At 34.1% G+C, this 14,682-nt stretch overlaps 2 protein-coding genes across 2 annotated transcripts; one reads left to right on the top strand and one right to left on the bottom strand.

The window, feature by feature from the left end:
• Positions 1-683: 683 nt before the first annotated feature.
• LOC109175479 (aspartyl protease family protein 2-like) lies at positions 684-2,783 on the bottom strand. The gene is made up of 5 exons (XM_019324738.1): positions 2,766-2,783; positions 2,596-2,673; positions 2,421-2,499; positions 2,139-2,331; positions 684-2,107 (listed from the first exon to the last, which is right to left on the bottom strand). Exons 1-5 carry the CDS (start codon positions 2,781-2,783, stop codon positions 820-822), a joined length of 1,656 nt encoding a protein of 551 aa, XP_019180283.1. The 3' UTR covers positions 684-819.
• A 9,538-nt stretch (positions 2,784-12,321) lies between these two features.
• On the top strand, positions 12,322-13,728 carry LOC109175268 (transcription factor TCP12-like). Its single transcript, XM_019324505.1, has one exon. The coding sequence runs from the start codon at positions 12,543-12,545 to the stop codon at positions 13,629-13,631; it is 1,089 nt and encodes a 362-aa protein (XP_019180050.1). The 5' UTR covers positions 12,322-12,542; the 3' UTR covers positions 13,632-13,728.
• The last annotated feature ends 954 nt before the right edge of the window (positions 13,729-14,682 follow it).

Here is a 14,682-nt window from a genome sequence, read left to right as displayed (position 1 = left end):
ATGAGAATCTTAAGACTTACACGGCATAACACAATATAATCATGTGTATACATTTTTGAGTTGAAATTTTGGGGTAAGGCATGTTACCTAGCTTAGAGATTGAAACGTACTCTTCTCCCCTTCCCCACATGTCCCTCCAAACCATTCTTTATTTCATTACAATATTTTCACGTGAAAGCATCAAAATCACAAACCAAACACTCACCAAACCCAACAAAATCATCAATATCATATCCTACTATTTTACGTGTTATATTTATGATCAAATGCATGTATGACATATTTGATTTACATGGAAGCTTGTAGTTGCTAGTTGACCAACTCAAATCAAGAAAGTCAACAAATAATTTTCACTGGGTGTTAAACTTGAAAGTTAATATCTAATGTTGTGGCAATTTTTATAATACTGGTTAATATTGATGTCAATAATATCTAATACAATTATATATACGTACTCATATATACATAATTATATAAAACTATTACCATTAATATAATGCATAATATAATTATGTGTACCTCTATACATAACTGTACCAGATACTATTAAATTAATGCCCGTGCAACACAATTAAAAAAAATTCATTAATTTTATTATTTTAAAAGAGTATTAGTCCTTTTCTTTAATTTTGTGTCATGCTAACGCAAGAATATGCATAAAACAAATTGGAAATCAATTACTGAAAATCCACTTAGTATACATGACTATCATTAAATAATATAATTAATCACTTTCCATGCACATACACTAAACTTGAAAAAAAAATTAATACACAGAAGAAATTTATTAAAAAATTATAGATAATGACATAGTACGTGTCAGGATAAAGAACAGCCATGGCGTGAGAATCCTAGTCGCGAATGATCGTTGTCAAACTCGAACACGAATCCTTGTTGCAGTAAGTTTCCGATTACCGACGAACCGGAAGACGACGTGACCGGTTGTAGTGAGAGGCATTTGATGTCCGGCGCCGTGTCCAGAAAGTAGTTCCCAGTTGGCGGGGAGAAAATCGAGCCGCCGGCGAGTTGTATACTGAGTTGAGGTAAACTCGGGTTTGGCACGCCGGAGACGTTGACGCACAGGTCAAATATCGATGTGAAAGCGGCTGGCTTTGGCAGCTTGACGCGCCGCTTGAACTCCGTTACTATTCTAGTGTAGGCTGGCTCGACGAGAAATGTCAATGTTGTCCCTGAATCCAGTATTGTCCCCCCATTGCCCATCTCGTCTGTGGCCCAAACTGCAGGACTGATGGGTAATTTCACATCGTCTATGAATATGTTCTCGATTCCAATGTAGTAAAATGTTGGGGAAAGAGGGTTGTTTATTATCGGAGTGAAGTTCATTTTCGAGTCGTTGACGGCGCCGTTCTCGGCGCCGGCTTTGGAGCCGCCGATTAACAGATAGCTAGTCGGCGTTGGTGAGAGTGTATAGTCCTTGAGGCAATAAGAAAACTTGTTACCAAACCTGCGGCCCAATTGAGTTGCCAAAGAAATCGGGCCTCGGCCCAAGCCCAATACACCTTGGGCTCCATTAAAACCCGGGCCTGTAACGCTCGGCCCGGATTTTTCAAAGCTACATCCGAGCTCAACGTTCTTGAAGGTCACTGCTCTCCCGGAGTTGACATTAAACGTTGTCGTTTCACGAGCGAAGATCCCGCGTGTGAGGGAGCCGTCGGCGTAGGAGTACTCGTAGCGGCAAGCGCTGCCGCGGCGCGTGTGGCGGCAGGAGGCGTTCGCAGGCGGGGGAACAAGCTTACATTTCGAGTCAAAACAGTGTAAGGGGCGGAAAGTAGACGAGCGGCGCGTGAAGAAAGCGGTGCCGTTCCCGCGTGACAAGCAGTCTCTACAGGCGGAGCACGTCACCCAGACGAGATCGCTCCCCGTGTCAGCCACCAGAAACAGCTCCTGCGGCGGAGTGCCAACTCGCAACTGGACAAAATACTGGCCGGTTCCGAAAGTCGCGCCGGAGGTTACGGGGAGCTTCGCCCGCCGCCCGGGAACAGAGGTAAATAAAGCCGAAAGCCGGCTCGAGTCGTCGGACAGAGTTTCTACAGGATTTGGCGGGAAAGGATTCGTACGGAGCAACGGCAACTTGAGATACTGAAATGCAGGATCAGACCGTGAAGCCGCCGCCGCCGCCGCCACCGCGCCGGCGGAGGAGAGAAATGGCAGTGTGAAGAGAGAGAGAAAGAGGGCGATTGCATGAAAAAGAGAAAACCCCATTGGTTATGGGAGTTGGAAGAGACGACAGAGAAGAATTAAATGTATGCTGAAAGATCTTAATTAGATACCACTTGCACCTACATTTATACGTATGTTTTTCTTGGTATACTTCATTTTTATATCTTAAATATTTCTTTATCTGTCACTCTTTATTTTTTTTCATATTATTATAAAATAAAATAATATGTAAATTATACGTGCACGCAGAAATGTTTGTGCGTTAAGAGAAAGAAACGCAGGAATGAGCAGAGGCAAATCAAATTTCTTTAATATATTCTGAGTTTAAATATAATATTGTCATCATCGTTTTTATTAGGTGTACTTAAAAAATTATAAAATATGAAAGAATTTAAACCAATGAATCTTAGTTACTTGATTTACATAGTACGGAGTACTACGTTTGCCAGACCAATGATACTTGTATACATTTCTGTTTGTGTCTGCTTGCACCTTCATAGGATATATCATATATGGAGTAACAAAATAACTTATTAGCTATTTTTAACTTTTTAAAAGTTGGTATTAGAACTCTATATGTATACCGTTACTAAGTTTGTCATTTAGCTATAGCTAATTAGGGAACAATTTGTGGTGTTCGAATATGAAATGCATGTTTCACTTCTCTACCTAATTGGCTCCACGATTTTGCAATTTTGAGGACAAATATTGACATTACGTGTTTCAGATCATGTAGTGAAGATATATTAAGACGAGCTGAGATTTTGTATTGTATAAGAAGATACAGCATTTCTCTCACAACAAATCACACATAGGTAAATTATGATTCTATTGAAATACTTAGCTTCCTTAAACTACATTATACCGAGATGTCTGTCACATCTTCACTATCATTCTAAATTTCTAACCTTGATCATTAATACCAAAATTTGTTTGGATATAAAACTACTTATAATAGTATACATGCATTTATTAAATATAGAGTAAATACCCAAAATGGTCCCTCGACTATAGCTAAATTCACAAATTGGTCATCGACTTTCAATTTCAACCAATTAAGTCCTTAACTTTGCAATTTTGACACGATTTAGTCCTCCATCTATTTGACCGTTTGTTGACCGTGATCGACGATCTCCAGAAGAACCTTCAGCTCTCGTCGGAGCACGTGGAGGCCTCCAGGATGACGTTGCACCGGTTCGGAAACACGTTGTCTTCTTCGCTCTGGTACTAACTATACTACATTGAATCCAAAGGGAGGATGAAGAAAGGCGATCGGATTTGGTAGATTGCTTTCGGCAGTGGATTCGAATGTAACAGTGCGGTCTGGAAATGCAACCGGAACCTTAAAAAAACTAACGATGGACCATGAAATTACATATATATCCTTAAAAATCACAGTCAACAAACGGTCAAATAAACAGAGGACCAAATTGTGTTAAAATTACAAAGTTAAGGACTTAATTAGTTGAAATTGAAAGTCGAGGACCAATTTGTGAATTTAGCTATAGTCGAGGGACCATTTTGGGTATTTACTCTTAAATATAAGGGGCAATGATATATGTTTTTTTAAGCTTTGAAGGAGTAGTTGAATAGGATGAACATAATTTTCATACCAAAAAATTATAAGTTCAATCCTTGTCAATACTTTTTAGGTCAAACTTACTCATTACAAATTATTATACAAGAGTAGATTTATCACCTACACGTACCATGCACACTATAATAGTTTTCCTTGTCACCAATAAGAATTGAAGATGTTATTAATCTGTTATGGCTAACAAGTTAATAAATAAATGAATTACTTAACCGCGTAAATACCATACATTATCCTTAAATTCAATATAGTTTCAGGTAGCTAGCTTAGCATGGCCAGCATGTATATATATTATTGTATATATATAGATGGACAAACATATGTATACAAATTAATAAAGGTGGAGTCCACCTGTCTATGGAGCCCACCTCCAGCAGTTAATTCGACCTGAGTGTATATATAAAAACAACTACAGCTAATTGTGCAGCTGTACTGTAAATTAGTGTGACTAACATTATTACCGACCACGTACCACACTGCATCCTCAACATCTCCCTATCTAATATTATTGTGTTTAATACTTGAGTATGTATTTTGGTAGACATACATAAAAAAAAAAATAAAAAAAAAGAGTAATATTACATGCATAGAGGCAAACGTAATCAAGTTGATCAAGTAATAGACTGATTTAATAACAATAAAGTATTGTATCAAATTTGATTTCTTATGAGAGTTACCTATTGGTTTCTAATCTTCTTGGCTTGAACTGGTAAACTATGGGTCCAAAGTCCACCTTATAGCTATCCAAAAGTAGTCATTGCTACACTAGTGAACTTGTGTTTTTAGAAGCCCAATCAATATAATTTATGTATGTCAATGACCTCTAATTAAGATGATTAGATGAAGCACCGATGATTTGAATGTGGAATAATGCATATTCACATATTTATAAACATTATTATACCATTTGATTTGATTCGAGGGTATAACTTGATTAGTTAAATTGATTTTATATTGAGTATATATATATATATATATATATATATATATATATATATATATACTAATCTGGTAATATTTAATGGTGATATGCATGTATGTTACTATATTTATATTTGGTGTGAAAACGTTTACAAGTATACACGTACAATTATTAGCGTATGACAGCAAGAGTCTAAACAAACTAAACTATGAACGAGTCAGAAAAATTATCGCCGTGTTGATGCAATACTTTGGTTAAGTATAAATGATAATTTAAACGTTATTGTCGTAGTCCAAAATTTGAATTTCTATTTTATTATTTTTCGGGGTTTCTACAAAATTATAATTTATTTCTTTCCTAATTCTCATCACAACCAAACACCCTACAACGATTGGTAAAAGTCAAGTCATTGAATAAAGGTTGATATAAATCCGTGCTACACACATGTGGGTAAGTATGTAATCATTTCTAATTAATTGTTTTTTTTTTTTAAATTTATAAACAATCCTTTATTGACTTCTGAGGCGTAAGTTATTTTTATTAACAATTCTGATGTTGTCTTATAAAAACATTAAGATAACTAAATATCGCGGGATGCATTGTATTGCTGACTGTTTCCGGCATCTTGAGGACGGCGGAGGATGTATGAGTGGGTTAGGGAAGTTTGTTATTAAATATTAAATTAAAATATTAGATCCATATTAAATGGTCGAGAGCATATTATAGATTTGTCAAGATTAATGTTGATGATTATACATGTGACAGGTCAATTTGGGGTGCATTTGCCGGTAAGTAGTATCATTAGGAATGCCAATGGTGGAGGATTGCAGAATTTTGGGTTATTTATGTTTCGCTTATGCGTCGGGTGTGCGATGATAATACATATTATAAAGTTATTTTTTGGAGTGATTCGTTATCTGTTATATAAAAGATTAAACGTTTAAAAGCTATTTAGATCTTAATTTTTATATGCTCGAGGCCTTTAGGTCGTTGCATTATTATTTGGACGGTAATATTTAACATATTCACATGAACGCTAACATATATACAAATGAAATGACATCTCACTTAAAACATTCTATTTTTAGTTTTACTTTTTCTTTTTTTAGTTGTTTCTCCTAACGAGATTCACAATACTCTCTGTGTAATATTGTTACATTAGAGTGAGTTTGAACATAATATTTGTAATTCCTAATTACTTTACTCTTGACGTATTAAAACTTTTATTAAATTAACGTTAACTAAACTACAAAAGCAAATTAACTAAAATTCAAACTAAATTAACTAAAAAAAATGCCGCCGAAAATAGAAAAGAAAACAAGACAGTCAACTATCCGGCAATCCGGCATAAACTAATTAGATGTGTTTTAATATTAATTGAAAAACCAAAGTTAATTATTTGTTGGAATATTTTAAAAGCGATATATCTATGGTAAGTCCGTAATTGGAGGGGGATATCCCATCAATGGTTCGGGTCAAACTCCGATGTCGGGTACGTCGACGTTTTTATTATCCAGTGTACAACAGCTGGCTCCTCCGGATTTTGTGTGGAATGGTTCCTCAAATTCCCTCATTTTTTATTCTCCAAGTAGGTGGGATTAGGTACTTAGGTGTGGTGTTAATTTTAATCATAAACAAATCCGAATTCCTAAAATGATTTATAATACACTAGTAATTCACACTAGGGATTTGATAAATTGAGTGAAGACGCTCTCTCGTGCATATTCATCGAGAAGTCAATATACACTTCTTCTCTCAAAAGGTTGAATTCTCAAACCTCAAAGCATTTCATACTCCGGGGCTCAACAGAGCATTTGAGAGGATATACATCACGGTGACTCAATGACTCAGCAGACATGACCAAATGTTGGTGTGCACAAGGAATCTGCACACTTTGGAAGTCAATATACGCTTTTATTGAATGGTTGGTGACACATATGAACACTTATCTTTTGGGCTTTTGTTGGGCAAAGACTTTGTGAGTTTAATTCAATATTTTTTCATTAAAGTGTAAAAATTATTACTATATAAATATAAGAAAATAAAATTATACATTTACTATCTACTAGCTATATCTAGAGGCCGGTGTCAATTGGTGTGCATAAATGTATATGTGAAGTACATACATATTTAATTGTGGGCCTAGGCCATACGTTAATATTATTGGGGTGATGGTTTTGGGGCCTAGGCCTATTAGTAAACATAAGATCATTGGCCCAAGGCCTAGAATGAATAGCCCAAGCAATGAGTTAGGAGCCTAATGATAGCTAACTATTGAAATTTTGGGCAATATGCTCAAGGGTATGTGGATTAATTGCATGGGGTAGAGGGTTTCAACGTGCCTTATTAGTGTAATTTGAAACTAGTCATATATGGTTAGTCCCATGCTTAACTTGTTGGAAGAATGCAAGCATGTTGTGGGGTGTAAGGGTGTTACTGAGATATTCAGGCGAAGCATATTTATCGAGAGTAAAATAGAGTTTCAAATTATTTGGTAGCAAACGTTGTATGGCGAGATTATGGGTTATGAGAGACGATCATGCTCTAGTGAGGTTGAAATTCTATTGGTTGATGATTACATGAGTATCAATTAGCCAAGGAGAGTGTGCTATGTTAGTGAAGGATATTTCGAAAATGGTCCAAGAATTGAGACTTAGGATCCAAGATAAATGGCCCGCACTGAGTCCAATGAAGGTGATCTGGGCCAAGCGCAACGATCCGGACAAGGCAATCCGAACCAAGGCAATTCGGACCAATATGTGCACTCCGAGACTGGTTTTGGGGCCGAACCGGGGTAGTTAGCCGTTCCATCCCATAGCCCGTCGTGGGATCGACAATGGTGGATTTTGAACAAGTTATGTGCCAGGTTTGTGGGATTTGACCCATTCTTGCGCCCCGCACATTTTTAGCTAGATTGGTTGGACTTTTCCTTTTATAAATGGCTCATGTCTTAGCCTAGAAAATCATGTTCTATTCTTACACAATATACCTTGTAATGCTCTTGCATTAATCCATATCACTACAATTACTCTTTTTATCATTTTATCTTTATATTTTATGCGAACTTACTTGATCCAAGCATACCCCGAGTCAATTAGTTCATCAGTTACAAAGTTGCTAAATTTGTTCAATCATTATTACATGTACCACAATCTGAAAACACATAAAGTACATTATTCTAACTCATAAAATACATTATTGTAACACATAAAGTACATCATTTTAACTCATAAAATACATTATCTTACCCCTAAAATTTTATTATTGTAACACATAAAGTACATTATACATTATTCTAACTCATAAAATATATTATTAATACATAAAGTACATTATACATTATTCTACCCTAGAAATTACATTATACATTATTCTAACTCATAAAATACATTATTAATACATAAAGTACATTATACATTATTCTAACACATAAAGTACATTATACATTATTCTACCCTAGAAATTTTATTATTCTAATACATAAAGTACATTATCTTACCCTAGAATGTTCATTATTCTAACACGCGCGAGAAGCAATGAATTTTTCTTATCCTATCCTATCCTATATATAATAAAGCTATATGGTCTTGTGAAAATTGAATGTTGCATTTAATTTTCACAAGACCATATGACTTTAAGATGTGAAATTCTTGTGAAAATTAAATGGGCTTTAAGATGTGAAAATTACTTTAAGATGTGAAAATTAAATGCAACATTTAATTTTCACATCTTAAAGCCATATGGCTTTAAGAAGCATGCATGCAACCCCAAAGTCCATAAGTTTGAAATTAATATATAGCATAGCTATGTGGCTTAATATTTAAGATTGTTGATGTGCATATTGAGGACTACGGAGACAAAGATGCGTTATTCATGGATTCATCGGATACTATCCAACAACACTCACCAACTTAATTGACGTGAAGTAGGCTTAGTAACATTAAGATTATATTCTCGAATTATTAGTTCCCATCTTTTATTGATTACACACTTAATTCGATAGTATTTGGAAGAAAAAAAATCAATGTTCTAACTAAGATTGTGATTTTGGTCTTTAAAGGTCAATTGTATGTTGCTACATATAGAGTTAGAAATCTCAAAGGTCTAAAAATTTTGATCCGTGGTGACTCTAAAATTGTAATTCAATTACTATTGTGGTTTACTAAGTTCTTAAAAATTTATAATATTAAATACTATGTACTAAAATTTTAATATAGTTTAAGATTTGTAGTAATCACCCACCTTAAATATTATTTTAATTATAAATATATTTATGTTCATAATTTTATCATAGGAATTCACATATAATAATTATTAAATAACAAAAATTTTATATATGAATAAACCTCATATAGTGTATATTTTTATAACATATTTTTCGTGCATCGCATGGGACAAATACTAGTTTAACATCAAAACAATATCATTTTAGACCGTGATCCACACAATAATTTGTCAATTTTGTTTGTCTGGGTTGACCCCTCCCATTCCAATTACAATGTATACATGTATTTTTTCCAATACTTCTACTCTTCTAGTATTCTTCTTTCATTACTTCTATGTATGGGCATTTTTTAATAAAAAAAAAAAAATGCATACACACAAAACATGCGTATACATAGAAACCTCTACAAATTAATTAAACCCCCAAGTTTAAATCCAACAACTACAATTATTTATTTGAGATATATTGAACAAAAACACATTACGACCACAATGACATATAAGAAGGTACACATCTAAGTAAACAAAAAATAAAATACTCATATAAAGAGAAAATATAGTCCAATCGATATTACTTCTGCTCCACAACTATCATTGGCAACTAACAGTCTAACATGAATATAATATTCTTCCCAAACTAACATGAATATTAATTATGCAACATATAAAAAGAGGGGAGATGAGATTCCATGGTGGTATGAAGCTGTAGCTAGTTTCTATTATTATGTTGATGATGATGATGATGATTAAGGTTATTATTATTATTATTATTATTATTATTATTATTATTATTATTTTAACTGTTGATAACCCAATGTAATCCTTATTGATTAATTATAAGTTAAAATGTATGTAATTGACGAAAGGCATTGCTGCATACACGTGTTCAAATTTTAAAAATGATCATATCCTTTTTTTTGTTAATAGGAGATATTAAATTTTGTGCGATATATATATAAGAAATAATTAAGTATTTTAAAGTGGTGGTGGGATACAAATATACAATATTGTTTAGGAAAAATATGCAATCATATACGTAGCTCAGATCAGATCACTTATAAGATGAAAATTAAAGAGAAATTAAATTTAAAAAGAGGGATATTTTGATTAGAAAGAAGAAATTAAATAGAAGTGATGATATCCTTAGCCATGCAATATAATGCATATATGTATGTATCCATGTGCATTCCACCATGTAAAAGATAATATCTATCATATCCCATTATATTGATGCTTTTGAAGTGAAAGGGACATGAAGACAGTGAGTCAAATGACATTCAAAATCCCAGTGGGTAGTAAAGCACTGCAAGCTATATATGCTAAGGTATAAAGTAAGGTTTTAATATTTGCCATCCCAAACCAAATAATTGTACTTTCACTCTACCACTCTTATAGCTAGGTTTCCATAGCCTTCCTTGCCTTGTCCTGCCTCTATATTTCATGGTAGAAATCAAACAAAATTACAAATAAATAAAAATAAAAATTCACCCTATCTTATTCTGATCTTCACCTTCTTCCCTCTGTGCTCAACACTGCCATGTCCAGCCAATTACCATCAATCTCACCTGCTCCCACGTGAAACTGTGTCTCTTATCTTCATCATCTTCCAACCTCCAATTTATATATATATACATATAATCCTAAATTCTATAAGTAACAATTATTTCTTTGGAAAAACACACACACACACACACACACACACACACATATATATATATATATATATATATATATAATATATATATATATATATATATATATATATATATATATATAATATATATATATAATATATATATATATATATATATATATATATATATATATATATATATATATATATTGATGAAATGGCTAAAATGAACATTGATATTAAATTAAAATGATTGTGATAAGAGTAGTATCGAATTATTACCTAATTCGTTAAAAATATTATTTAAAAAATTATAGTTGAAACCATAGAACACTCAATATTGTTTTACTAACGGAGGTGTTCCTAAATTTTTTAGCTCACTATGAGGTAGGACGTGCCGCATTGAAACCCTTCTACATTAGGTTTGACCTAATTAATTAAGGGGTTATAGCATAAAAGAAAATCAGAAAAATAATTATTGAATGTTGGTATGATCTTATTAAAAAACATTTATGTGCAACACTTTTGAACATTTCAATCATTATGTGTATGTACTAAGTTGTGAGTTGTGAATATTTAAATGTGTTCATTGTCAATTGAGAACATTTGATTAATACTTCAATTATCACTCAAAGATGTCGTCTTATATACTAAAATTTGTAATTTCTCTTCAAATGTCTAAATAAATGTATATTTTATACTAAAATTGATAATAGATTAAAGTGAATATATTATATTAATAAAGTGATATTTATTAAACTTTTCTTTAATCCAAACCATGATTAAATTAATAATAATTTAATTTATACTTAAATTTAGTATTATTTTATGTTTAAAATTTATTATTTATCTAGAAACCTGCAAATTAAACCAACTAACCCACATTAAAATAATTATCAAAATGTAAGTTATATACATATGAAAGAAACGAGACCGAATTGAATATAATTTTAAAAATTTTATATTAAATTTCATACTAATGTTATAAAAGTTCATAACAATTCTTTATCGTGTTTTGTGAATCATCTATTATGGTGTGTGCAGTGTTGGGAGAAGGCCAGGATATCAGAATATTGAGTTGGAAAGTGAGGGTTCGTCTAATAAAAAAGGAATATATAGTGGATTAGAAACCCTCATACTCATCATTTCTTGGAGGTGACCAAAAACTTGAATAGAAGGGGTTGATATTAATTGCATGTATGGGCAGCTCAGTTGATTTTTGCGTGGTAAATTATGAGACAAGAATACATGATTGAACCTTGATTGTCGTAGTGTGAGAGTTAACCAGCTAACCGCTGAGTTACTGTAGGTTCACAAAACTTCACTTACAGCTTAAATTGATGCAGTTTTGTTTTTATATTTTTTTTGTTTTATTGGAAAAAAAAAGCACTGCAACCAATTAAACTACGCACAGATGTAACTAGTTTGGTTGACGTGAGTGACCGTGCACTCTCGTCCCTTAAGAGAGGTCGGGAGTTCGAACACCATCTCGTATAGAAAAATTAATCTGACCAGCACTTTGTCCCTTAATTAGGCCAGTAATTAGTCTAAGTATATGGTCCAGACTTAATGTCTCTTATAGTTAGGATCTGCACATGACACCTCGTGGTCGGACAAAAAACACCCCTCTTATGTGCATTTACTGCAAAACAATGATTTAATTTCAATGTATGTTCCAATAATATAATTAATATATATATATAGGCATCCTTTTTGTGTCCATTTCACAACCACCACCGCCCACTGCCCACCACCACGTACCGCCACCCGCTACCACATCCCCATCACAATTGCACAGTGTGCTTCTGTTATTGAGCAAATCTCTCCAGCCCTATCCCACCCATAGCCAAATTAAGTGACACTCTCCCCTACAAACTTTCCACAAAAAGCAGAAAAGAAAGAAAGAGAAAGCTAATTAAGGCAAAAATCTCTTCCGGCCTGCGGACCTGCATCTTCCCCATTCCAAACAACACAAAACAAAACTAAAGATGAGATCAGATCAGATAAAGACCGACCATATATACATGTTTCCCACCACCAAAAACCCTTTGCCTTTCTCTACAGAAACAACAACACTGCTCAAAAGGCCATTTCCATTTCCATGGGATCATCAAAACCCTAGCTTTGCCCAAGAAGAGCCTCCCTTCTTCCTCCAGTTCCCTTCTCCTTTCCTGGACGATCAAGTCATGCCCTTGAACCAAATATTCTCTCCGGCCACCCACGCTGCCGGAGAAACTACTGCAGCACCAGTAAGTTCAGTAAACAACACTTCCCCCACCACTAAAACCAAGAAGAAAACCCTGCAGGGTTCAACTCCGAGGAGGAGGACGGGGAAGAAAGACCGGCACAGCAAGATTTGCACGGCGCAGGGGGTTCGGGACCGCCGGATGCGACTATCCCTTCAAATTGCCAGAAAGTTCTTCGATCTCCAAGACATGTTAGGCTTCGACAAGGCAAGCAGCACCATAGAATGGCTACTCTCGCAATCCAAAACCGCAATCAAAGAGCTCACCGCCGCCGCTTCAAAGAACAATGGCTCAAGCAGCGAGTCTGATGAATTTGAAGCTATGTCAACCATGGATGAAGATGAAGAGAACTCAAACACTGCTGAAGCGGCGGAGGACAAGAAAGTGTGTAAGAAGAAAAAGGAGTCAAGGGAGAAAGCAAGGGCCAGAGCCAGGGAAAGAACAAAGGAGAAAATGATGACAAAAACCCAAAAACTCATCAACCCTTTTCTTGATCAAGAATCAATTGCCAATAATTCCTCCTACACTCAAGAACACACTTCTTCCCATGAAGGGATTGAAACCCATTTTGCCAGCAGCGTTGGAATAACAGAGAAATACATGTTTCATCAGTACCATGATGATGATAATCAGAACATCATCAGCAATGCTGCTTCAATCTCAGAAGGGACCATAGATCCAATAACCAGCAACACCTTTATGGGGTTTCTTGGGAATTGGGAGTTGGCTCCATTTTCAGGTAACCCTAGCTCATCAGCTTATTTGGGTGCAACAAATCTTGATTTCCAGCCTGTGGTCCAACAAAATAATTTCTCCTGCAACCAATACTAGGTTAAATTGATGAATCTTGAATTGATTATATTATTAATCTCATTGCCAATATTTAATTAATTACTATTGGCCTATGTTTTGTTCCAATCATCCTGTATTCTTGTTGCAAAAAAAGTGAATAATTCCTGCTTAGTGTGTTCATGTTGAAATTAAGTATTTTAATAAATCAAATTAAATCTGTTGTTATTTCTATTTAAATGGGAATATAATTATTGTGTCATTATTCTGTTACTATTTCCTTAATTTCTATTTGGTGTCTCAAATGAATGAGCTTAAAGACATTATAAAATAGATGAATTATATGAAATGCCCTTTAGAAGCATATTAATTATCTAAACTTGTGCAAATCAAATCCACAATTATTATATTCACAGTTTTTTTTTCTTCACTAATATTTTCATTGCATGCATGGAAGATGAAAGACAAAACATTATTTTTCTTCAGTGTTTGGCTGGCAGTGTTTATACTAGCCAAATTAATTTACCTGAATATTATTTTTCATAATTAATGATTGAGTGATCACATTGAATTGAAGCTTACCATGCTGCAGGCTATGATATAATTTGTTGTATGTAGCAATTAAGCTATCCATATAGCCATATAGGAATATATGAGGAAAAGAGAAATAATAATAGAAGAGAAATTAAAGAAGATGCATATGTGGTCTAAGGGCGTAGTTATTTTCTTCAATTCACTTAATTGGTAGTGCACAAAATTTATGACAGTCAAAGTATGAAGGTTTGGTATAACCTAATCATCTTCCCGGCCATAACTTGATGATCATGGGATTTGGTAACTATACCAGTTATTCTTTCCAAACTTCACCTCTATGACCAGTTGAGCTGCCCATGCAGGCAACTATACCAGTCATTGGGAGGAGGTCTGGAGGGCTGAGTCTAACATCCTGCAACTAAAACATGTCGTTGTTGACTCTACATAAATATAAGGAAATAAAGTTGCGTCTTCGCTACTAATTATAGCTTTTGGCATAGTAATAACCACTTGATCCTTACAATTGGTGTCCGTAGGTATAAAGAAATAAAGACACTTG

Source organism: Ipomoea nil, unplaced genomic scaffold (assembly GCF_001879475.1).
Source record: "Ipomoea nil cultivar Tokyo-kokei standard unplaced genomic scaffold, Asagao_1.1 scaffold0688, whole genome shotgun sequence".
Lineage (NCBI taxonomy): Eukaryota > Viridiplantae > Streptophyta > Magnoliopsida > Solanales > Convolvulaceae > Ipomoea > Ipomoea nil.
This window is presented reverse-complemented; position numbering and strand designations above follow the sequence as displayed.